This window comes from Natrix helvetica (assembly GCF_964273705.1).
Source record: "Natrix helvetica genome assembly, chromosome: 2".
Lineage (NCBI taxonomy): Eukaryota > Metazoa > Chordata > Lepidosauria > Squamata > Natricidae > Natrix > Natrix helvetica.
Genome location: NC_138552.1, coordinates 296,586,121 through 296,608,671, shown reverse-complemented (window position 1 = coordinate 296,608,671; position 22,551 = coordinate 296,586,121). Strand labels below are relative to the sequence as shown.

The window sequence follows — 22,551 nt, the reverse complement described above, 5'->3', positions numbered from 1 at the left end:
GAATTATGGGAGTTGAAGTCCACAAGTCTTAAAGCTGTCAGGTTTGAAGACCCCTTGGGGTTTTTTTCCTAAAGGGTTAGGGATGCAAGGATCTTGTAACTTGACAGCTTTAAGACTTGCATGCTTCAATGCCAGAGTTCCTGAGCCAACATGACTGGAGGAGGAATTATGGGAGTTGAAGTCCACAAGTCTTAAAGCTGTCAGGTTTGAAGACCCCTTGGGGTTTTTTTCCTAAAGGGTTAGGGATGCAAGGATCTTGTAACTTGACAGCTTTAAGACTTGCGTGCTTCAAATGCCAGAGTTTATTGAAACTAAAAACAGTGTACCATCCTATGTATTTTCGGTTTTAAAAATGTGGCTCTCAAAATGAATTTCAATCGTGGTTTTGGCGAGATTTGGCTCAGTTGAAAAAAAAGGTTGCCCACCCCTGACCTAGGCCAAATGGTTGTCCAGTCTCTTCTTGAAAACCTCCGGTGAACATCTGGAGAAAACCCCTTCCATGGAGTCAATGGTCCTCCTTATATTTTCAGGTTGTCTCTCTCTTGGGCTACTTTCCATCTGTTGAGTCTTGCCCCGTGGCAACGGCTGGCAGAGAAGCCCTGATCCCCAAAGGTCTCCTTCCCACCCCACTCACCTCCTTGGACGTGATGTTCTCCAGATCCTTCTGCATCATAATCTCTCGGAGCTTGGTCTTGATCAAGCGCTCCGTCCGCTCGCGCTCCGTGGGGCTGAAAAGAGGGAAGCCACAAGGGAGAAATCAGGAGGAGGACATGGACGCGGGCAAGGAAGGGCCCCGGGGTTGAAAGGGGCGCAGAATCTGACAGCACCCCATAACATCTTCCTTTCCCGGCTCCCTTTTCCTCTGGCGCATCCGTGGTCGGCATCTATACGTTCAACTTAATTTATTTGAAGGTAAAAGTTCCCCTTGCACATCTGTGCTAGTCGTTCCTGACTCTAGGGGGCGGTGCTCATCTCTGTTTCAAAGCCGAAGAGCCAGCGCTGTCCGAAGACGTCTCCGGGGTCATGTGGCCGTCATGACTCAACACCGAAGGCGCATGGAGCGCTGTTCCCTTCCCACCAAAGGTGGTTCCTATTTTTCTACTTGCATTTTTCACATGCTTTCAAACTTCTAGGTTGGCAGAAGCTGGGACAAGTCACGGGAGCTCACTCCGTTATGTGGCGCTAGGGATTCGAACCACTGAACTGCCGACCTTTCTGATTGACAAGCTCAGCGTCTTAGCCACTGAGCCACCGCGTCCCGTATTAATTTATTTTATGGACGCTTTTATTGTTTTGATGGTTCTTTAAATGGTTTTTATCATTTTAGAAGTGTAAGCTATACCTAGAATCCCTTGGTTGAGCGTGGAAGCCGCATACAGCAGTCCTCAACTTACAACGGTTCATTTAGTGACCAAAATGGCAACGGCACTGAAAAAAGCATGACTTAAGTTTCTCACATTGATGACCGTTGAGGCATCCCCCATGAGTAAAATTCCAACACTTGACAAATAACTCATATTTATGACGGTCGCAATGTTCCGGGGAGGGTCACGTGATCCCATTTTGCGACCTTCCGACAAGTGACGTCTACGGGGGAAGCCAGATTCGCTTAACGACCAAGTGACGAACTGCAGTGATTCATTTAACAACCGTGCCACTAACTTAACGACTGCAGCGGTTCAGTTAAACCGCAGTGGTAAGGAAGGTCTTTAAAACGGGGCCAACTCAAACTTTAACACCCGCCTGGCTTAGCCCCAGAAATTTAGGGTCTCCTTTGCGGTTGTAAGGCGAGGACCACCCGTAACCCGAAGGAACAAGTCAATGAATCCACCGGTCATTTCTCCTCTGGGTTCAAGGTCAGAGGGTGGACATTTAGGAAGGCGATGGACGGCATCCCTGGAATAACCACAGGGTCAGTTTCGTGGCCTCTTGGTCCTGCACCGATAAGGGCCTCTGACCACTTGGTAGCTCCGGCCTCCTTCCCGCATCCTTTACCGTTCCTGGAGAGGTGTGAGCCTTCCAGGATTCCTTATATGGCACCAAGAAATGACCCCGTGCATTCCGGCCGCCTCTCTGGCTTTATCGCCGGCTTTAAAAATAGCCCCAAGGGGATGAAGGCTGCCGGACGACTTCAAAGGGAGCCCGGCCGGTGCCATAAATGTCCAGAGAGCCAGGAAGGGGCAGGCGAGCTCGGCCAAAAGGGGGGGGGTGTAGATGCTTTGGGCTGGGGGGGCTTTCTGGAAGACCCCAGGGGTCCCTTCGGCTGATGTTTGTACAAGGCCGTCTGTGAGTTGCAACCATCCGTTGCAAATGTCTTTGGAGATTGTCCGTCATCCAGATTGTGGTTGTCCCAAAAGGTGGTTTTTTTCAGGAGGCCACTGGACTTTTCTTGTTTTTTTCCTTTGAAGACGTTTCGCTTCCCATCCAAGAAGCTTCTTCAGCTCTGAGTGGATGGAGGGGAAGGGAAGGGTTGATCCTCCTTGCAGACAGCTGCAGGTCCTTTGCCTCCTTTGAGAGAGATGTTGAGTTATGCAAGTCTGGGAAATTTCTGTTTGTAGGAGAACCGCAATAAAGAGCTGTAGGTAGTCCTCAACTTACGAGTGGCCTCAAGGACAGAGAAACCTCCAGGTGGCCTCAAGGACCCTCTAAAAAGGAGGCCAAGGACCAGCTGTCTGCAAGGAGGATCAATCCTTCCACTCCTCACCATCCAGTCAGAGCGGAAGAAGCTTCTGGGATGAGGAGGGAAACGTCTTCAAAGGAAAAACAGAAAGTCCAGCTGCCTCTTGAAAAAAAAAGCACCTTTGGGACCTTCAAATCTGGGTCGTAAGTACAGATAGCCCTCGACTTACAATAGCTCACTTAGTGACCGTTCAAAGTTAAAGGTAACGGTTCCCCTCGCACATACTGTAGGTGCTGGTCGTTCCCGGCTCTAGGGGGCGGTGCTCATCTCCGTTTCAAAGCCAGCGATTGTGAAAAACAGCTTTACAGGAGTCGCAGGTTCACAGGAAGTCCTCGACTTACAACTGTTCGCTTAGTGACCATTTGAAGTTACAACGGGACTGAGCGTTTTTCACACTTACGACCGTTGCAGAGTCCCTGTCGTCACGTGAACAAAATCCAGACGCTTGGCCTCTGATTCGTATTTATGACGGTTGTCATGTCCTGGGGATCATGTGATCCCCTTTGGGAACCAGTGGGGGAAGTCAGATTCACTTAACAACCAGTTGACCAATCATTGCAGTGATTCACTTAATAACGGTGGCAAGAAAGGTGGTATCCAGTGGGGCAAAAACTCACTGGACAACTGTCTCGCTTAGCAAGAGAAAATTTGGGCTCCATTGTGGTCGTATGTTGAGGACTACCCGTATATAAGGTAAAGGTTCCCCTTGCGCATATCTGCTAGTCGTTCCTGACTCTAGGGGGCGCTGCTCATCTCCGTTTCAAAGCCGAAGAGCCAGCGCTGTCCGAAGACGTCTCCGTGGTCATGTGGCCGGCAGGACTCAACGTCGAAGGCGCACGGAACGCTGTTCCCTTCCCACCAAAGGTGGCTCCTATTTGTCTACTTGCATTTTTCACGTGCTTTAGAACTCCTAGGTTGGCAGAAGCTGGGACAAGTCACGGGAGCTCACTCTGTTACGCAGCGCTAGGGATTCGAACCGCCGAACTGCCGACCTTTCTGATCGACAAACGCAGCGTCTCAGCCCCTGAGCCACCGCGCCACAGGTTCAAGGTTACAAGGGCACAAAAAAAGTGACTTAGGATCTCGTTTTCCGCAAACACAGCCGTTGGGATCAAAATTCAGATGCTTGACAACTGACTTGTATTTATGACGACTGCAGTGTACATGATCCCCTTTTGCGACCTTCTGATGAGCAAAGTCAACTGTGGTGGGGTGGGGTGGAAGCCGGATTCGCTCAACGACCGTGCGACCAACTGCAGTGATTCACTTAATGATGGTGGCAAGAGAGGTCGTAAAACGGGGCAAAACTCACTTAGCAACTGTCTTGCTTAGCAGGAGGAAGTTTGGGGAAGAATTGTGGTCGTAAGTCGAGGACCACCTGTACTGAGAGTTCTTGACTTACAACAGTTGATTTGGTGACCATTTGAAGTTACAACAGCACTGAGAAAAGGGACTTATGACCGTTTTTCACACTTATGACCATTGCAGCACCCCCACAGTCACATGATCAAAATCCAGATCTGGGATTGGGTTCATATTTATTGGCAGCTGGTTCGCATTTACGACCGTTGCTTTGATCCCAAGGTCACGTGATCCACTTTTTGTGACCTTATGACCCGCAAAGTCCATGGGGGGGAGCCAGATTCACTTAATGACCGTGTGATTCGCTTAACCGTTGCAGTGATTCACGCAACGACTGTGGCAAGAAAGGTCGTAAAACGGGGCAGAACTCTCTTTTAACAACTGTCTCGCTTAGCAACGGGAATGCTGGCCTCCATCGGGGTCGGAGGTCAAGGGCCACCTGTGAAATCATTTCCCCCCCCCTTCCTAGCAGCCCCCCCTGATCTACTTACACGTCCGTAAAGAGTGCCGGGGAATCTGGGCGGTGGGACTGGACATCTTGCATGGCGTTCCACTCGTTGACCGAGGACTGGTCGGAGTTGATGTGGCTCTCGTAGTAGCTGACCCAGGTGAGGAAAAGGCTGCCGGGGTAGTAGTTGTGGATGCGGGCCACTTCGCAGGCCTTGTGCAGGCTCTGCAGGGCAGACCTGGGGTGGGAGGAAGAGAGGCAAGAGGAGATGGCTGAGGAAAGGAAAATATGTGTAGCTCACGGAGGAACTGGGGGGGCCTTGGGGCTCTCTGAGCTGGGCGGTTTTCTTTCATGACCCAACTAGGGAACAACATCATCAGTGCTAGGAGGGAGGGGGGTTTGTGGAGAGGAGGAGGAGGAAGTGAAGGAGGAGGAGGGAGAGGAGGAGGAAGAGGAAGAGGAGGACTGTGGGGTCCTTGGTGCTCTCTGAGCTGGGTGGGTTCCTTGCAGACGTTTCATGACCCAACTAGGGAACATCATCAGTGCTAGAAGGGGGGCTGCAGGAGGAGGAGGTGGAGGAGGAGGACTATGGGGTCTGGTGCTCTGTGAGCTGGGTGCTTTTCTTGCAGACGTTTCATGACCCAACTAGGTAATGTCATCAGTGCTAGAAGGGAGAGGGGGTTTGCAGAGAGGAGGAGGAGGAGGAAGAGGACTGTGGCGTCCTTGGTGCTCTGTGAGCGGGGTGGTTTCCTTGTAGACGTTTCGTGACCCAACTAGGGAACATCATCAGTGCTAGAAGGGAAAGGGGTTTGTGGAGAGGAGGAGGAAGACTGTGGGGTCCCTATGTGCTCTCTGAGCTGGGTTGTTTCCTTGCAGACATTTCGTAACCCAACTAGATAACAACATCAGTGTTAGAAGGGAGTGGGGTGTGTGGAAAGGAGGAGGAGGAGGACTGTGGGGTCCTTGGTGCTCTCTAAGCTTGGTGGCTTCTTTGCAGACGTTTCATGACCCAACTAGGGAACATCTTCAGTGCTAGAGGGAGTGGGGTGTGTAGAGTGTAGGACAAAAGTGGCCATTTTTCATACTGATGACGGTGGAGGAGGAGGAGCAGGGGAGGGGGAAGACAAAGTCCTTGGTGCTCTCTGGGCTTAAGTTCTTTTCTTCTTGCAAATGCTTCCTCAGTGCTAGAAGGGGGGGGGGAGGAGGAGGAAGAGGACTGTGGGGTCCTTGGTGCCGTCTGGGCTTAGTTGTTTTCTTGCAGACATTTCATGACCCAACTAGGCAACATCATCCATGCCAGGCTGCTTTTGCTGCAAAGGCAGAGGGCAATTGGGGGTGGGTGGGGGGGAGATGGGGATGCAATGAAAACATTCACATAAACACAACAGCCATGTTAAACGCTTGGCACGGACTTGGTTCCTGCCGCACCTGACTGCCAACTTCCAAAATAAATCCATGCCAAGGAAAGGAAAGCTGGCTGCACTCGCTTTTATTCCCATGAAGGTCACCGCTGGCTTTCTTGGAATACAAAAATAGCAGGTAACCTCAACTGGGGTAAAGCTTTCTCTGAAGGTGGGAGGGGGGCTGTCCAGGAAAAGGAGAAGGGGGGGGAGGAGACGGTTAAAGCTGTTGTGGTCGGCCAGTGGCCATCATAGCTGGCAGCAGATTCGGACAGTGAGGAGGTTGGGGAGGAACCTGGGCCAATCATGGAGTCCGGGGAAGGCTCGGACGAGGGCTCTGTGTCGGAGGCAGAGAGAGGGCCAGGGCCATCCGACAGTTATCAGCTGCCTTCGGAGTCGGACATCAGTGAGGCAGAAGAACAGCTGGAGCCTGTTCCCAGTGTGCGCATGCGCAGAGTCGCCAGATGAAGGGAACAGCTAAAGAACAGGGATCGACTTGGGAGAAAGGCCACAGGTGGACGATGAATGGCCTCTCCCAGGGGAAATAAAAGGGGAGCGAAAGGGGAGTGGAGTTTGCAGGAGACTATTAGTTCGTATAATTGGTTTGTGACTCTCCAAGACTCTTTGACAAGTTCTGCAGCTCTCGGCCTGGCAGCTCTCCAAGCCAGAGAAGGTCTGTGACTGTAAATCCTTCCTGGAAAGCTAGATGTGAAGGAGCAGAATTCACAGGGAATTAATAAAAGGGGTTTTTGTCGGGACCAGGAGTTTGCTTCAGAGGGGGCCAGGGCCGTCCGACAGTTATCAGCTGTCTACAGAGTCGGACATCAGTGAGGCAGAAAAACAGCTGGAGCCTATTCCTAGTGTGCGCATGCGCAGAGTGGCAGAGAAATGGACTCACCACATGGCCTGCACGGACACCGGTTTGAAGATGTGGATCCGATTGTCGGTGGAGACGCTGAAGCCCCTGTAGAAAGAGAAGGGGGTCTGAAACCTTTGAACTCCTCCACATTTTAAGAGTATTTCTCCTTGGACGGTTCAAACAATTGAGCTTAAAAGTTAAGGAGGTTGGGAAAGTTTATGCTCTTTCCCCACCCACCCCTGTGGTGGACTGCCGTCTGGATTCCCAGGTGGGAGGGGCTGCATTCCAGAGGAGCAGTTTAGAGAGTTTGTGTATGAGAAAGCGGGTGAAGACGGCACCTCCTTAACAGTTCCCAGAATCTACATTTTATGGCGCAAATAATCCGTCTTAATTTGGCAAAGGTTTCGGGCCTAAGGTGGCGAACACAAAAGGAGAATATTTAGAAGAATCTCAACATGTCTTTCTTGATTTTTTGGGAGACCGGCACAGCCTGAAGAACCAAGGCCCAAAGGTGTCCATTCCCAGTGATGGGATTCCAAATCTTTTCCTATTGGTTCTATGAGAGCGCACTTTGCACACGCATGCAGCACTCAAAGACTCCCCCCTTTGGTGTTAGCGCTGGTGAGCTGAGCTGATTTTTTTACCTCAGCTGAGGCGCAACAATCCACTCTGCCACGCGAATCACCTGAGGTAAAAAAACAAAGCAATATAGGACAGGGAACGATGGGGGCGGGAGGGCAGGGCCAACCAGACGTGGTACTTTTCGGCGTATAAGACACACTCCCCACCTCCCTAAAAGAGGGTGAAAATTTGGATTACACCGAATGTAGCCCCAACCACCCGCTGGGTCCCATCTTTTGGTCTCTGCCTGCCAGCAATTTGCCTCCTTGCAGCAAACAGAAAACAGCCCCTTTCAGTTTCAGATTCAGCATAGCTTAGCACAAGCAGCTGATTGTCGGTTCAGATGTGCGCCCCATTCTCTGGAACAGGCAGAAAATGGTGTGGATGGGGGTACCAATAGGCTATGGCAATCCCTGCAGCCTGAAACAGCTGATCATCGGGAGGCCGATCCAACTGACAATCAGCTGCTTGTGCTAATCAGGCTGTACGGAAATTGAGACTGAAACACGTTGTTTGCTGCAAGGAGGCAAAGGCAGATTTTTTTCCCTTTGTTTTCTTCCCAAAAAGCTAGGTGCATCTATACTTCGGAGTGTCTTATACTCCGAAAAATATGGTACTCAAAATTTCCACTACTGGACACTTTCAATAAATATATTATTACTATTATTATTATTTTAAAAAAAGAAAGGAACTCAACCAATTCCTTGGGCTTGAGGACTCAACCTTCCCATTCCCTTCCTGCAAATGCGCCAATAAATTGAGATGTGGTATTTACGGACAAATGGAATCTTCATTTTCTGGGTTCGGAATCTCTTTGGACACAGGAATACGTTGTTTCTCAGACCTGTCAACTCTTAAGATGGGTGGACTTCAACTCCCAGAATCCCCCAGTCAGTCATAGAGAATAATGTTTAATAAAACGATTGAAAAAAAATGTTTAAGAATTGTGCATGGTGGATAGAAAAAAATGCTATACAGCATCAGTCATCTATGCTCAATTTCCAGCCACCGAGTAAAGCATGGCTGGCTGGGGGATTCTGGGAGTTGAAGTCCACCCCTCTTAAAGCAGGCTGGCTGGGGGATTCTGGGAGTGGAAGTCCACCCCTCTTAAAGCAGGCTGGCTGGGGGATTCTGGGAGTGGAAGTCCACCCCTCTTAAAGCATGCTGGTTGGGGGATTCTGGGAGTGGAAGTCCACCCCTCTTAAAGCATCCTGGCTGGGGGATTCTGGGAGTGGAAGTCCTCCTCTCTTAAAGCATCCTGGCTGGGGGATTCTGGGAGTGGAAGCCCACCCGTCTTAAAGCATTCTGGCTGGGGGATTCTGGGAGTGGAAGTTCACCCCTCTTAAAGCAGGCTGGCTGGGGGATTCTGGGAGTGGAAGTCCTCCTCTCTTAAAGCATCCTGGCTGGGGGATTCTGGGAGTGGAAGCCCACCCGTCTTAAAGCATCCTGGCTGGGGGATTCTGGGAGTGGAAGTTCACCCCTCTTAAAGCAGGCTGGCTGGGGGATTCTGGGAGTGGAAGTCCACCCCTCTTAAAGCATGGCTGGCTGGGGGATTCTGGGAAGGGAAGCCCACCCCTCTTAAAGCATGCTGGCTGGGGGATTCTGGGGGTGGAAGCCCTCCCCTCTTAAAGCATGCTGGCTGGGGGATTCTGGGAGCGGAAGTCCTCCCCTCTTAAAGTGGCTAAAGTTGAGAAACACCGCCCTAGACTAACCCAGTGCTGTTGAGGGAGAGAATGTGGGGCGCCAGGTGGAAGGGAAGGTTGTTTCCTAAGCTCAGGTGAGACCCAGTACTTACCCATCGCCGTCCAAATGGATGAGAGCATCGCTCCAGAGGGGCAGGACCAATCCCATTGTGCAAACAGTGCTGTGGGAGCAATAAAAAGAAAGGTTGAAGCTTTTAGCAACCTCAGAGACTTGAACCCAGGACCAAAGTTTCACCCATGCAAGAGCCTGCTTTGTCGTCTACAGGGATGTGAGACACAATTGTGTTTAAGGAACTCAAGCCTCAGGGCCGTGCGACACGCAGGTAATCCTTCAGTTAATCCTCCACTCACAACTATTTTATTAGTGACCCTTCCAAGTTACAATGGCACTGTCGAAAGGGATTTAGGACCAGTCCTCACACTTATGACCAACACGATAACCCTACCGTCATGTGATTAAATTTTAGGCAATTTTAATTGGCAAGTGGCATGGATTTACAATAGTTGTAGCGCCCCGGGGTAATGTAATGCCCATTTGGGACCTTCCCAGCTGGCTTCTGTCAATAGGCTTCGCTTAACAATGGCAGGATTCACTTAACAACCTCAGCGATTCGCTGAAGAACCATTGGCAGAAAAAAGGTTGTAAAATGGAGGACAACTCATTTATATTTTTGGTTATCATGTATTATTAAATTTTTCATAATTTCACAATTGTCATGCTTTTGGTGACATGTTTGGTTTCAATTGTGGTCATAAGTCGAGAACTAGTTAGACTTTTTAAGTTCCTTAAAAGAAAAACAGAATTCGATGGGTCCTGATTTTTTTTTTTCTCATTGTGAATTGGCCCGAGATTTTGTGGTTCAAAAATACCATTTAATAACAAAAATCAGGGGTTAACATAAATATGTGAATAAAAGCAGCTGGTTTTATTCACTTAATTATGTTACTACTGATTTTGTTTCAGCTTATTTAATGCACTTGGTGTTAGCGCTGATTTTATTTTTCCAGCTTGATCCGGAGGGGGAGGAAAGGTCTTTCTGTCTGAAGTCGTTTCCTTGACCTTGTTTTCGGTCCAGCTTGGGCAGGGGTGGGGGGGGACGTTTGCCCCCTCTGGCTGTGTCTAGCCGTCTGCTCTCTGCTGGCCGTCCCTCCTGACCTGCTTCGAATTTCCAACCTCGATTTAGCCTTGTTGCTGGGGTCTTTGGAGGGGGGGGGGGCGGGGCAGGCCTGGAGAACGTCCCTAAAAATATCCCCAGCATTGGCACCTAAGGAGGCTGGTTTTCCCTTCTCCTGCCGCCTCCTTCTTTCCTCTCATGCTACTCCTGTGGTGGCAAACCTATGGCATGCAGAGCCCCTCTGTGGGCACCTGAGCTGTTGCCCCAGCTCAGCTCCACCGCGCAGGCGTGTGCGCCTCCCGCTGGCCAGCGGGTCTTCGGTTGTCTGCTGTGCATGCGCGGGGGGGAGTGGGAGATGCGCAGACATCCGCAGGGGGTTGTGCGTGCATGCACGGGGGAGGAAACGGAAGGGGTATGCCGTGCCACCTTCCCACAGTCTGTTTTTTGCTCCCAGGAGGCTGCAGAGAGGCCTACTAGGCCCAAAATGGGGCGCAAGGGGGGGAGTGCACATGCGCGAGGGACTGGTGGAGCGTGTACATGGGGGTGTCACATTATGGGGGTTGCATTGCATTATGGGTGAGAGAAATCGCAGGCACTCGTGCATGCGTTTTCAGCACATGACGGCAAAAAGGTTAGCCATCACTGTGCTACTCCATTGTCACGGGACATGATCTGGTCCTCGCGCTTATGACCATCACACAGAATTCCCCTCCCACTTCCGTTGAAGCGACTGAGTGAAGTTATAATGGCTCTGGGGAAAGGGACCTGGTCCTTGCACTTACGACCATCACACAGCATTCCCCTCCCACTTCCGTTGAAGCGGCCGGGTGAAGTTATAATGGCTCTGGGAAAAGGGAATTAAGACCTGGTCCTCACATTTACAACCTGGTCCTCACACTTATGACCATCACACAGCATTCCCCTCCCACATCCGTTGAAGCGATCAGGTGAAGTTATAATGGTCCTGAGAAAAGGGAATTAAGACCTGGTCTTCGCACTTACGACCGGGCCCTCACACTTACAACCGCCGTGTAGCATTCCCCCCCCCGCCCCATATCAGTTGAAGCGACCGTGTGAAGTTATAATGGTCCTGAGAAATGGGAATTAAGACCTGGTCCTCGCACTTACGACCTGGTCCTCACACTTACAACCATCGTGCAGCATTCCCCCCCACAGTCACATCGTCAAGCTGGGCCACTGGCGTGGATTTACGACGGTTGCAGCAGTCCCGTGATGGCAATTTGTGTGACCTTCCCGAGCGGGCAAAGCCGATAGGGTGAAGCCGGATTCGAATCACGACAAAACCAGGGTCACTGAATGGCGGTGATGCGCTTAACAACCGTTGCGAAAAAGGTTGCAAAAATTGGGTGCGATTCAGCTAATAATCGCAACCGAAAGCAATGTTTTTCAACCTTGGCCCCTTTAAGACCGGCGGACTTCAACTCCCAGAATTCCCCAGCCAGCTCGGCTGGCTGGGGAATTCTGGGAGTTGAAGTCCACCGGTCTTAAAGGGGCCAAGGTTGCATTCCCCTGCCTCGGAGGGAGGGAGGGAGGGGTGTGTGTGTCCACCTGGATCCTTCAGAACGGCTTACCTGTCATTAGACGAGAAGTCCACCCCCAGGACGATGCTCTCCTCCGTGTCCTGCCGGCCATTGGTCGAGACCACCACCATGTAACGGGTGCGGTTTTGATAGCTGCTTTCCAGTCTCACCGCCTAGGAAGGGAGGGAGCCCAAGAGAGACCCCTTAAGATTAACGGAATCCCGGCGCGGGAAGGGACCTTGGAGGTCTTCTAGTCCAACCCCCTCGCTCAAGCAGGAGACCCAAGACCATTCCAGACAAAAGGTTTGTCAAACCTCTTCTTTCAAAAATCCAGAAATGTGGATGGATGGATGGATGGATGGATGGATGGATGGATGGATGGATGGATGGAAGGAAGGAAGGAAGGCAGGCATCACTGATTACCCAGTTTGGTAATGAAATGTCTACAAGAAAACAACCATGCTCAGAGAGCACCAAGGACTCCATAATCTTCCTCCTCTTCCCCCTTCCTCCTCCTCTTCTCCTCTTTTCTCCTGCTCCTTCCCTTCCTCCTCTTCTTTCTCCTTCTCCTCCTCTTCTTTCTCCCCCTTCCTCCTCCTTTTCTTCTACTCCTTTCTCCTCCTCCTCCTTCTGTTTTCTCCTCCCCTTCCTCCCCCTTCCTCCTTCTCCTCCTCTTTCATCTCCTCTTCTTTCTCCTCCTCTTCTTTCTCCTCCTCCTCCTCTTCTTTCTCCTCCTTTTCTTTTCTTCTCCTTCTCCTCCTTCCCTTCCTCCCCCTCTCCCTCTTCTCCTCCCCTTCTTTCTCCTTTTCTTTCTCCTCCTCCTCCTCTTCTCTCCTTCCTCCTCCTCCATTTCTTCTCCTCTTTTTTCTCCTCCTCCTCCTCTTCTTTGTCCTTCTCTTCCTTCACTTCTTTCTCCTCCTGCCCTCCCCTCCCTCCTCTTCTTTTTCCTCCTCCTCCTCCTCCTCCTCCTCCTCCTCCTCCTCCTCCTCCTCCTCCTCCTCCTCCTCCTCTTTCTCCTCCTCCACCCTCCCTTCTAGCACTGATGGTGTTACCTATTTTGGTCATGAAACGTCTGCGAGAAAACCACCCTTCTCAGAGAGCACTGAGGAGCCCTCAATGTCAACCCTGACCTCCAAATATTCTCCTTTTACTCAGACCCAAAACGGCTGGAGAAACTCACCCCGGGGTGGGTGCCCAGCTTCAAACGAGAACCGTCTCAGCACACGGAGGGTGAGAGAGGGAGAGAGAGAGAGAGACGCGTACTGAGGTTCCCTCCACCCCGGATGCAACGGCCTCAGCAACACTGACGCAGCGGGCACAAAAGGGGCACCAAGGAGCGCAAGTCACTTCCAAGAATGCGAGAGGAAGTCCACCCACGAGGTGCCCGCCAGGCAGAAGATGCCCAAGGAAGAAAGTCATAGCTGATGATACTCTAAAAACAAGCCCAGATTTTTTGCAGGAATTAAGGGTGAATCTGTCGTGTGTGTGTCCCCCCCACCCCCCCCCAGAGCTTCTCTCTTGAGGGGCGACTGGCAAAGCGTGGCTTCAAACCCCACTCATTCTGAACCCCACAATTAGGGTTCACCCCCACTTATTCTCAGCCGAGAAGCGGAGGCGGAAGTCACTGCGGGTCGTACTGGCTGCCAGCTAGTTTTCATCTACAGGAAGTCCTCGACGTACGACCAAAAAATCGAGGCCAAAATTGTTGCTGCTAGGAAAGACTGTTGTTAAGTGAATTCTGCCCCGTTTTATGACCTTTCTGGCCACAGATAGAATAGAATAGAAATAGAATAGCTGTTAAAATAGAATAGCAATGAATAGAATAGAATAACAGAGTTGGAGGGGACCTTGGAGGTCTTCTAGTCCAACCCCCTGCCTAGGCAGGAAACCCTGACAAACAGGAAGGAAGGAAGGATAGCACAATAACTGAGTTGGAAGGGACCATGGAGGTCTTCTAGTCCAACCCCCTGCCTAGGCAGGAAACCGCGACAAACAGGAAGGAAGGAAGGATAGCACAATAACTGAGTTGGAAGGGACCTTGGAGGTCTTCTAGTCCAACCCCCTGCTCAGGCAGGAAACCCTTAACCATTTCAGACAGGTGGCTGCCCAGCCTCCTGAGTGAAACATTGCCGTTGTTAGTAACCTGGACGTTAAGTGAATCTGCTTTCTCCCAGTGACTCTGCTGGTCAGAAGGTCGCAAAGGGGGAAATCACGTGTCCCTGGGAGACTGCAACCATCATAAATACAATGCAGGCGTCCGAACGCAGATCCCGTGACCGTGGGGATGCCGCCAGAGCCGTAACTGCGAGAACGGTCATAAGTCACTTTTTTCGCTGCTGTACGGTCACTAAATGGATGGTTGTAAATCGAGGACTCTCTGTAGGCACCTGGGGGCTGTGAGGCCTGAGTCAGAACAAGCCTAAAGGACCAAGGCCTGAATCACCAGATTATAATCTGAAAAAAGTCTTTTAACTGAGCAACAAAGGCGAACTAAAATGCCCACTAACGACACATATAAGTGCTCTCTCACACACACAATCACACACACACAAATGCAATTGCCAGCCAGCTCCCCAGAGGCTTCTGGCAACAAGCGGATCAGATTAAATCTAATTGGCTTTGCTAAATCAATTTGGGTAGGAATAATTAGCCGTGCGATCAAGGCCGAGGAGGGAGGTGCCTGCAGCCGGAGACTGTGCCTGCCGTCCAGCGCCTGAACGGGCATTCCGGGCGCCAGAGAAGCAAGCCGGAGAGGCAGGGCAGATTTCTAGGAACGGCCGGCCAGAGGAGGATTTCTAGGGATGCCTCTTCCTGCAGCGGGAGACGATATTCCCAGGAAAAGCAGGGGAAGAAGCTGGGGAGGCTGGAAATCAAGGGTTTCTCTTGTGGCCTGGGGCATTCTGGGAGTGGAAGCCCTCCCCTCTTAAAGCATGCTGGCTGGGGGATTCTGGGAGTGGAAGCCCACCCCTCTTAAAGCATGCTGGCTGGGGGATTCTGGGAGTGGAAGCCCACCCCTCTTAAAGCAGGCTGGCTGGGGGATTCTGGGAGTGGAAGTCCTTCCCTCTTAAAGCATGATGGCTGGGGGATTCTGGGTGTGGAAGTCCTTCCCTCTTAAAGCATGATGGCTGGGGAATTCTGGGAGTGGAAGTCCACCCCTCTTAAAGCAGGCTGGCTGGGGGATTCTGGGAGTGGAAGCCCTCCCCTCTTAAAGCAGGCTGGCTGGGGGATTCTGGGAGTGGAAGCCCTCCCCTCTTAAAGCAGGCTGGCTGGGGGATTCTGGGAGTGGAAGCCCTCCCCTCTTAAAGCATGCTAACTGGGGGATTCTGGGAGTGGAAGCCCTCCCCTCTTAAAGCAGGCTGGCTGGGGGATTCTGGGAGTGGAAGCCCTCCCCTCTTAAAGCATGCTGGCTGGGGGATTCTGGGAGTGGAAGCCCTCCCCTCTTAAAGCACGATGGCTGGGGGATTCTGGGAGTGGAAGTCCACCCCTCTTAAAGCACGATGGCTGGAGGATTCTGGGAGTGGAAGTCCTCCCCTCTTAAAGCACAATGGCTGGAGGATTCTGGGAGTGGAAGTCCTCACCTCTTAAAGCACGATGGCTGGAGGATTCTGGGAGTGGAAGTCCTCCCCTCTTAAAGCACAATGGCTGGAGGATTCTGGGAGTGGAAGTCCTCCCCTCTTAAAGCACAATGGCTGGAGGATTCTGGGAGTGGAAGTCCTCCCCTCTTAAAGCATGGCTGGCTGGGGGATTCTGGGAGTGGAAGCCCTCCCCTCTTAAAGCATGGCTGACTGGGGGATTCTGGGAGTGGAAGCCCTCCCCTCTTAAAGCAGGCTGGCTGGGGGATTCTGGGAGTGGAAGCCCTCCCCTCTTAAAGCATGCTGGCTGGGGGATTCTGGGAGTGGAAGCCCACCCCTCTTAAAGCAGGCTGGCTGGGGGATTCTGGGAGTGGAAGTCCTTCCCTCTTAAAGCATGATGGCTGGGGGATTCTGGGTGTGGAAGTCCTTCCCTCTTAAAGCATGATGGCTGGGGAATTCTGGGAGTGGAAGTCCACCCCTCTTAAAGCAGGCTGGCTGGGGGATTCTGGGAGTGGAAGCCCTCCCCTCTTAAAGCAGGCTGGCTGGGGGATTCTGGGAGTGGAAGCCCTCCCCTCTTAAAGCAGGCTGGCTGGGGGATTCTGGGAGTGGAAGCCCTCCCCTCTTAAAGCATGCTAACTGGGGGATTCTGGGAGTGGAAGCCCTCCCCTCTTAAAGCAGGCTGGCTGGGGGATTCTGGGAGTGGAAGCCCTCCCCTCTTAAAGCATGCTGGCTGGGGGATTCTGGGAGTGGAAGCCCTCCCCTCTTAAAGCACGATGGCTGGGGGATTCTGGGAGTGGAAGTCCACCCCTCTTAAAGCACGATGGCTGGAGGATTCTGGGAGTGGAAGTCCTCCCCTCTTAAAGCACAATGGCTGGAGGATTCTGGGAGTGGAAGTCCTCACCTCTTAAAGCACGATGGCTGGAGGATTCTGGGAGTGGAAGTCCTCCCCTCTTAAAGCACAATGGCTGGAGGATTCTGGGAGTGGAAGTCCTCCCCTCTTAAAGCACAATGGCTGGAGGATTCTGGGAGTGGAAGTCCTCCCCTCTTAAAGCATGGCTGGCTGGGGGATTCTGGGAGTGGAAGCCCTCCCCTCTTAAAGCATGGCTGACTGGGGGATTCTGGGAGTGGAAGCCCTCCCCTCTTAAAGCAGGCTGGCTGGGGGATTCTGGGAGTGGAAGCCCTCCCCTCTTAAAGCATGCTGGCCGGGGGATTCTGGGAGTGGAAGCCCACCCCTCTTAAAGCAGGCTGGCTGGGGGATTCTGGGAGTGGAAGCCCACCCCTCTTAAAGCATGGCTGGCTGGGGGATTCTGGGAGTGGAAGCCCTCCCCTCTTAAAGCATGCTGGCTGGGGGATTCTGGGAGTGGAAGTCCATCTCTCTTAAAGCATGCTGGCTGGGGGATTCTGGGAGTGGAAGCCCACCCCTCTTAAAGCATGGCTGACTGGGGGATTCTGGGAGTGGAAGCCCTCCCCTCTTAAAGCATGCTGGCTGGGGGATTCTGGGTGTGGAAGTCCTTCCCTCTTAAAGCATGATGGCTGGGGAATTCTGGCAGTGGAAGTCCACCCCTCTTAAAGCAGGCTGGCTGGGGGATTCTGGGAGTGGAAGCCCTCCCCTCTTAAAGCAGGCTGGCTGGGGGATTCTGGGAGTGGAAGCCCTCCCCTCTTAAAGCAGGCTGGCTGGGGGATTCTGGGAGTGGAAGCCCTCCCCTCTTAAAGCATGCTAACTGGGGGATTCTGGGAGTGGAAGCCCTCCCCTCTTAAAGCAGGCTGGCTGGGGGATTCTGGGAGTGGAAGCCCTCCCCTCTTAAAGCATGCTGGCTGGGGGATTCTGGGAGTGGAAGTCCTCCCCTCTTAAAGCACGATGGCTGGGGGATTCTGGGAGTGGAAGTCCACCCCTCTTAAAGCACGATGGCTGGAGGATTCTGGGAGTGGAAGTCCTCCCCTCTTAAAGCACAATGGCTGGAGGATTCTGGGAGTGGAAGTCCTCACCTCTTAAAGCACGATGGCTGGTGGATTCTGGGAGTGGAAGTCCTCCCCTCTTAAAGCACGATGGCTGGAGGATTCTGGGAGTGGAAGTCCTCCCCTCTTAAAGCACAATGGCTGGAGGATTCTGGGAGTGGAAGTCCTCCCCTCTTAAAGCATGGCTGGCTGGGGGATTCTGGGAGTGGAAGCCCTCCCCTCTTAAAGCATGGCTGACTGGGGGATTCTGGGAGTGGAAGCCCTCCCCTCTTAAAGCAGGCTGGCTGGGGGATTCTGGGAGTGGAAGCCCTCCCCTCTTAAAGCATGCTGGCTGGGGGATTCTGGGAGTGGAAGCCCACCCCTCTTAAAGCAGGCTGGCTGGGGGATTCTGGGAGTGGAAGCCCACCCCTCTTAAAGCATGGCTGGCTGGGGGATTCTGGGAGTGGAAGCCCTCCCCTCTTAAAGCATGCTGGCTGGGGGATTCTGGGAGTGGAAGTCCATCTCTCTTAAAGCATGCTGGCTGGGGGATTCTGGGAGTGGAAGCCCACCCCTCTTAAAGCATGGCTGACTGGGGGATTCTGGGAGTGGAAGCCCTCCCCTCTTAAAGCATGCTGGCTGGGGGATTCTGGGAGTGGAAGTCCATCTCTCTTAAAGCATGCTGGCTGGGGGATTCTGGGAGTGGAAGTCCTCCCCTCTTAAAGCATGGCTGACTGGGGGATTCTGGGAGTGGAAGTCCTCCCCTGTTAAAGCATGCTGGCTGGGGGATTCTGGGAGTGGAAGCCCACCCCTCTTAAAACATGCTGGCTGGGGGATTCTGGGAGTGGAAGCCCTCCCCTCTTAAAGCATGCTGGCTGGGGGATTCTGGGAGTGGAAGCCCTCCCCTCTTAAAGCATGCTGGCTGGGGGATTCTGGGAGTGGAAGTCCTCCCCTCTTAAAGCATGCTGGCTGGGGGATTCTGGGAGTGGAAGTCCATCTCTCTTAAAGCCTGCTGGCTGGGGGATTCTGGGAGTGGAAGTCCTCCCCTCTTAAAGCATGCTGGCTGGGGGATTCTGGGGGTGGAAGACCACCCCTCTTAAAGCAGGCTGGCTGGGGGATTCTGGGAGCAGCCCTCTGGTGGGCATCCATATGCCAGGTGGATTCCCTTGCAGTTTCCGGTATGTGCACGCTCCCATTTCATCAACCAGTGGAACAGCTTGCCACCAGAAGTTGTGGGTGCTTCATCACTGGAGGTTTTTAAGAAGAGACTGGACAGCCACCTGTCTGAAATGGGATAGGTTGTCCTGCTGAAGCAGGGGGTTGGACTAGAAGACCTCCAAGGTTCCTTCCAGCTCTGTTCTATTCTAAATGCTGTTCCTACTGCAAGGTGCTTTTCAAATTTCTAGTTTAATAGAAAGAAGGACTAGGGGAGACATGATAGCAGTCTTCCAATATCTCAGGGGTTGCCCCAAAGAAGAGGGAGTCAAACTATTCTCCAAGGCACCTGAGGGCAGGACAAGAAGCAATGGGTGGAAACTAATCAAGGAGAGAAGCAACTTAGAACTGAGGAGGAATTTCCTGACAGTTAGAACAATTAATCAGTGGAACAGAAGTTGCCTCCAGAAGTTGTGAAGGCCCCAACACTGGAAGTCTTTAAGAAGATGTTGGATAGCCATCTGTCTGGAATGGAATAAGGTTTCCTGCCTAGGCAGGGGGTTGGACTAGAAGACCTCCAAGGCCCCTTCCAACTCTGCTATTGTATTGTGCATTGTATTGTATTGTAAATTTGATTTTCTGGGTAATTCTTCCACCTTCCTGCTTTGCCCTTCCTCGGCTCCTGGACTTGGACGGATCCCTGCAGACAAGATATATTTACCTCCTCAGCAAAGCACGGGACACCAGTTCAAAGTCTACCAGCCGTCGGCCTCCCCAGCTTCCGGAGCCAAGGAAAATGTAAACAGAGCCACCTGACTTGTGATTGCAACCTGCAAAGGGCTGGTTGTTTTCTTTTTTAAACCATTCCTGTGATGGGGCCAATTTTTTTTTAGATTCCAGGACAAGGAATCTTAGAATCAAACCCCAAATCTTGCTGCAAGGAATGGTGAATATCCAAATCTATGTAATTTCCCCCCCCCCCCCTCTCTATGCTAAGAAAGATGGAGGAGCAAAACACCTCATTGGACAACGCAAAGCTGCCGCATGTTTCAGGAAATGTCCCAGGTTTGCAGGGATTCTCACATTTAAATCACTTTGGAAATCTCCCTAGGGGAAGGGAGTCCGATCGTGTCCCTGAGCTGCCCATCCACTCTGTGTCCCGGCCACCACCCAAGCGAGCAATCCCAAGTGGCCGCTACGTGACCTCACGGCAGGCTAAATTTAGTGCTGGACAAAGGGGAGGCATTGTCTTGCGGCCTGGCACCTCTCGCCCTGCTGAGGGAAGGCGGGGTTCACCCAAATCACCCCCAAGTACAGCGCACAAAGGAACCAGTGTTGTAGCTGAACAATGACAGGTCAGCCGGCTGGGAGCTGACCGCTGGGCGCTGGCTGGAGAGATCAGTCAGTCTGCAAGCACCGAGCATGTCCTCCTTGCTCAGTGTTGGGGTGCCAAGGGGATTTGGATCCCTTTTCTGGAGGATTATGGGAGCTGGAGTCCTGCTCTGACCGAGGCTTCCCCAGCAGCACAAAGCCGAGTCCCCGTCCCAATAAACCCCTTTTATTTAATTGACAGTGAATTCCTCTCCAGCCAAGTCTTTCCTCTCCCACCGTCTTTCGAGATAGTTCCCAATCACCCACCTTTCTCAGGCTTGGAGAGCAGCCAGGCTGATATCTTTCAGACGCTGCAACACTTGGCAAGAATGCAGGAATGAACTAATGGCCTCCTGCAAGCTCCACTCCCCCTTCGCTCCTCTTTTATTCTCTCTGGGAGGGGCCATTCACCGTCCACCTGTGGCCTTACTCCCAAGTCGACCCCTCTTCTTTAGCTCTTCCCTTCCTCTGGCAGCTCTGCGCATGCGCACACTGGGAACAGGCTCCAGCTGTTCTTCTCTCCCACTGATGTCTGACTCCGAAGGCAGCTGATAACTGTCAGACAGCCCTGGCCCCCTCTCTGCCTCCAACACAGAGTCCTCGTCCAAGCCTTCCCCAGATTCCAGGAATGACCCAGGTTCCCCCCACAACTTCCTCACTGTCCCGATCTGGTGCCAGCTCTGCTGTGCTGGTCCCTGGCAGGCCAAAACAAGTCCACACATCTTATAGTTAACAGCACTTGGAAATGATGATGCAGACATGTATGGAACATGGAAAAGAGAACTGAGCTTTGGGGGAAGAGGGGTGGGGTGTCAGAATGGTTGTTTGAGGGAGACCTACCAGTCGGATGTAGTCCTCAGGTCGGAGAAGGATGAACATGGCTTGGAGATGTTGCTGGAGGTCTCCTGAAGCAGAGAGAAAAAGAATCAGTCACAAAGGAAAAGCAGACAAAGAGGGAGATCCCCCCCCCCCAAAAAAAAGAAACCACAAAATAGGAAGGAGAAGAGGAGAACAGGGAAAGTGACTAGAACAATAAAAGCAAATGCTCTGAATAAAAGAGACAACAGCCACAAAAACAGGAAGAAGAAAAAGAAGTAGTTAGGGGAAAGAGGGAGAAGAAGGAAAAGAATTAAAACCGGGACTTTTGGGAGCCCAAGAGAAAACGGTGAAAAGAGGAAGGAAGGGGAAAAGAGTTGCATTAGTAGACGAAAGAGAATAGTGGTAAGATTGTTATGGTGACGCAACTAATTAAGAAATAAAGAAATGATGGTATATTGATCATGGTAGAAAAAAAAATGGAAAGAAATGCTCTCTGTGCTTCAATTGAATGAGAGGACGGGTGCTGTTTATGGCAAAATACACCAAGGGAGGAAATAAGAAAAGGGAAATTAGGGGTAACTTTGAAGGGGCAAATTGAAGATATTGTTTATGTATTAAGGAAAAACAACTGTAAAGATGGAAAATAACGGAAGCGAATAATCTGGCTGAAAGTGAAAACAAAACCATGATGTAAAAAGGACGATGGAACTGAGCGGATGTAAAAGAAAAGGGACGATTTGTTCCTATAATGTAGATAATTTGTATTAAAAAATAAAAAAAAACCTTGAATGGGAAAAAAAGAACCAGGGACATTTTTCCTCCTCCGGCCATTCAGTTCCTCCTTCTAAACCTCATCCTCTTATTCCGGGGGACTCGCAGGCCAAGCACCCCAAATCTTGGGTCTCCCCTTAAGCTGGCAAGAATGCAGGAACCTGACATCCTTTGGAGAGTTCCTAGACCAGGGGTGTCCAAACTTGGCAACTTTAAGACTTGTGGACTTCAACTCCCAGAATTCCCCAGCCTGGGGAATTCTGGGAGTTGAAGTCCACAAGTCTTAAAGTTGCCAAGTTTGGACACCCCTGTCCTAGACAAACCACTTCAATGGGCATTCTCACAAGCCACGATACTTGAGTTGGTTTTATGGTTTATCATGTGCCTGAATGGATCTGGTTTGACGGCCCTTCGAGGCGGGGGTCTCTGACCCATGGGCTGTGGTACCGGTACCGAGGAACCAAGCCGTGGGAGCCCAGCAAAGATTGCACCTGCGCACACACAGGTTGTAAGTAGTGTGGAAAACCATCCTTCTCCCCACCTGCCCAGCCGATGGGGAAAAAGGTCGTTCTGGAAACTGGCCCATGGGGAGAGGAAGGTTGGGGACCCATGCATGGAGAAAGCTGCCTTTTTCTTTTATACTTTGTTAAGGGGAAATCCTAACTTCTAGTGGATGGCTGAACGATGGGCAGTCATTCATAATAATAGCATATCGTACTAAAATAAAGCAAAAAATAAAATTGGAAGAGAGGAAGGGAGGGAGGGGAGGAAGGAAGGAAAGGAAAATGGGAATGGTGGGAGGGAGGGAGGAAGTGAGGGAGGTAGGAAAGAAGGAAGGAAAAGGAAAGGAAAATAGGAATGGTGGGAGAGAGGGAAAGAGGGAGGGAAGGAGAAATGTGAAGAGAAAGGAGGAAAGAGGAGGGCAGCAGGATCAAAACGTATGTAAAGAAAGAAAAGAAAGAAAAAGGAGAAAAAGATAGAAGAAAAAATGATACAAGATGGAAAAAGAATGAATGAATGAATGAAAGAAGGAAGATGAGAAATGGTCAAAGAGGGGAAGGAAGGAAGGAAAGAAGGAAGATGAGAAATGGTCTAAGAGGAGAAGGAAGGAAGGAAGGAAGGAAGATGAGAAATGGTCAAAGAGGAGAAGGAAGGAAGAAATTATATCTTCAATTAGGTCTTCAGCCTGTGTGCTGTGTTCT

At 51.6% G+C, this 22,551-nt stretch overlaps 1 protein-coding gene across 4 annotated transcripts in view; it reads right to left on the bottom strand.

Annotated features, from left to right (window-relative positions):
• The window catches only part of SSH2 (slingshot protein phosphatase 2), a 141,933-nt gene that overhangs the window by 22,591 nt on the left and 96,791 nt on the right, over window positions 1-22,551 (bottom strand). For all 4 annotated transcript variants that reach the window (XM_081945386.1, XM_081945388.1, XM_081945385.1 and 1 more), the window contains 6 exons: window positions 20,600-20,664; window positions 11,781-11,902; window positions 9,166-9,234; window positions 6,789-6,854; window positions 4,534-4,728; window positions 635-728 (listed from right to left, as the gene is read on the bottom strand). In XM_081945386.1, the coding sequence (XP_081801512.1) occupies window positions 635-728; window positions 4,534-4,728; window positions 6,789-6,854; window positions 9,166-9,234; window positions 11,781-11,902; window positions 20,600-20,664 (611 nt within the window). The remainder of the gene's footprint in view (window positions 1-634; window positions 729-4,533; window positions 4,729-6,788; window positions 6,855-9,165; window positions 9,235-11,780; window positions 11,903-20,599; window positions 20,665-22,551) is intronic.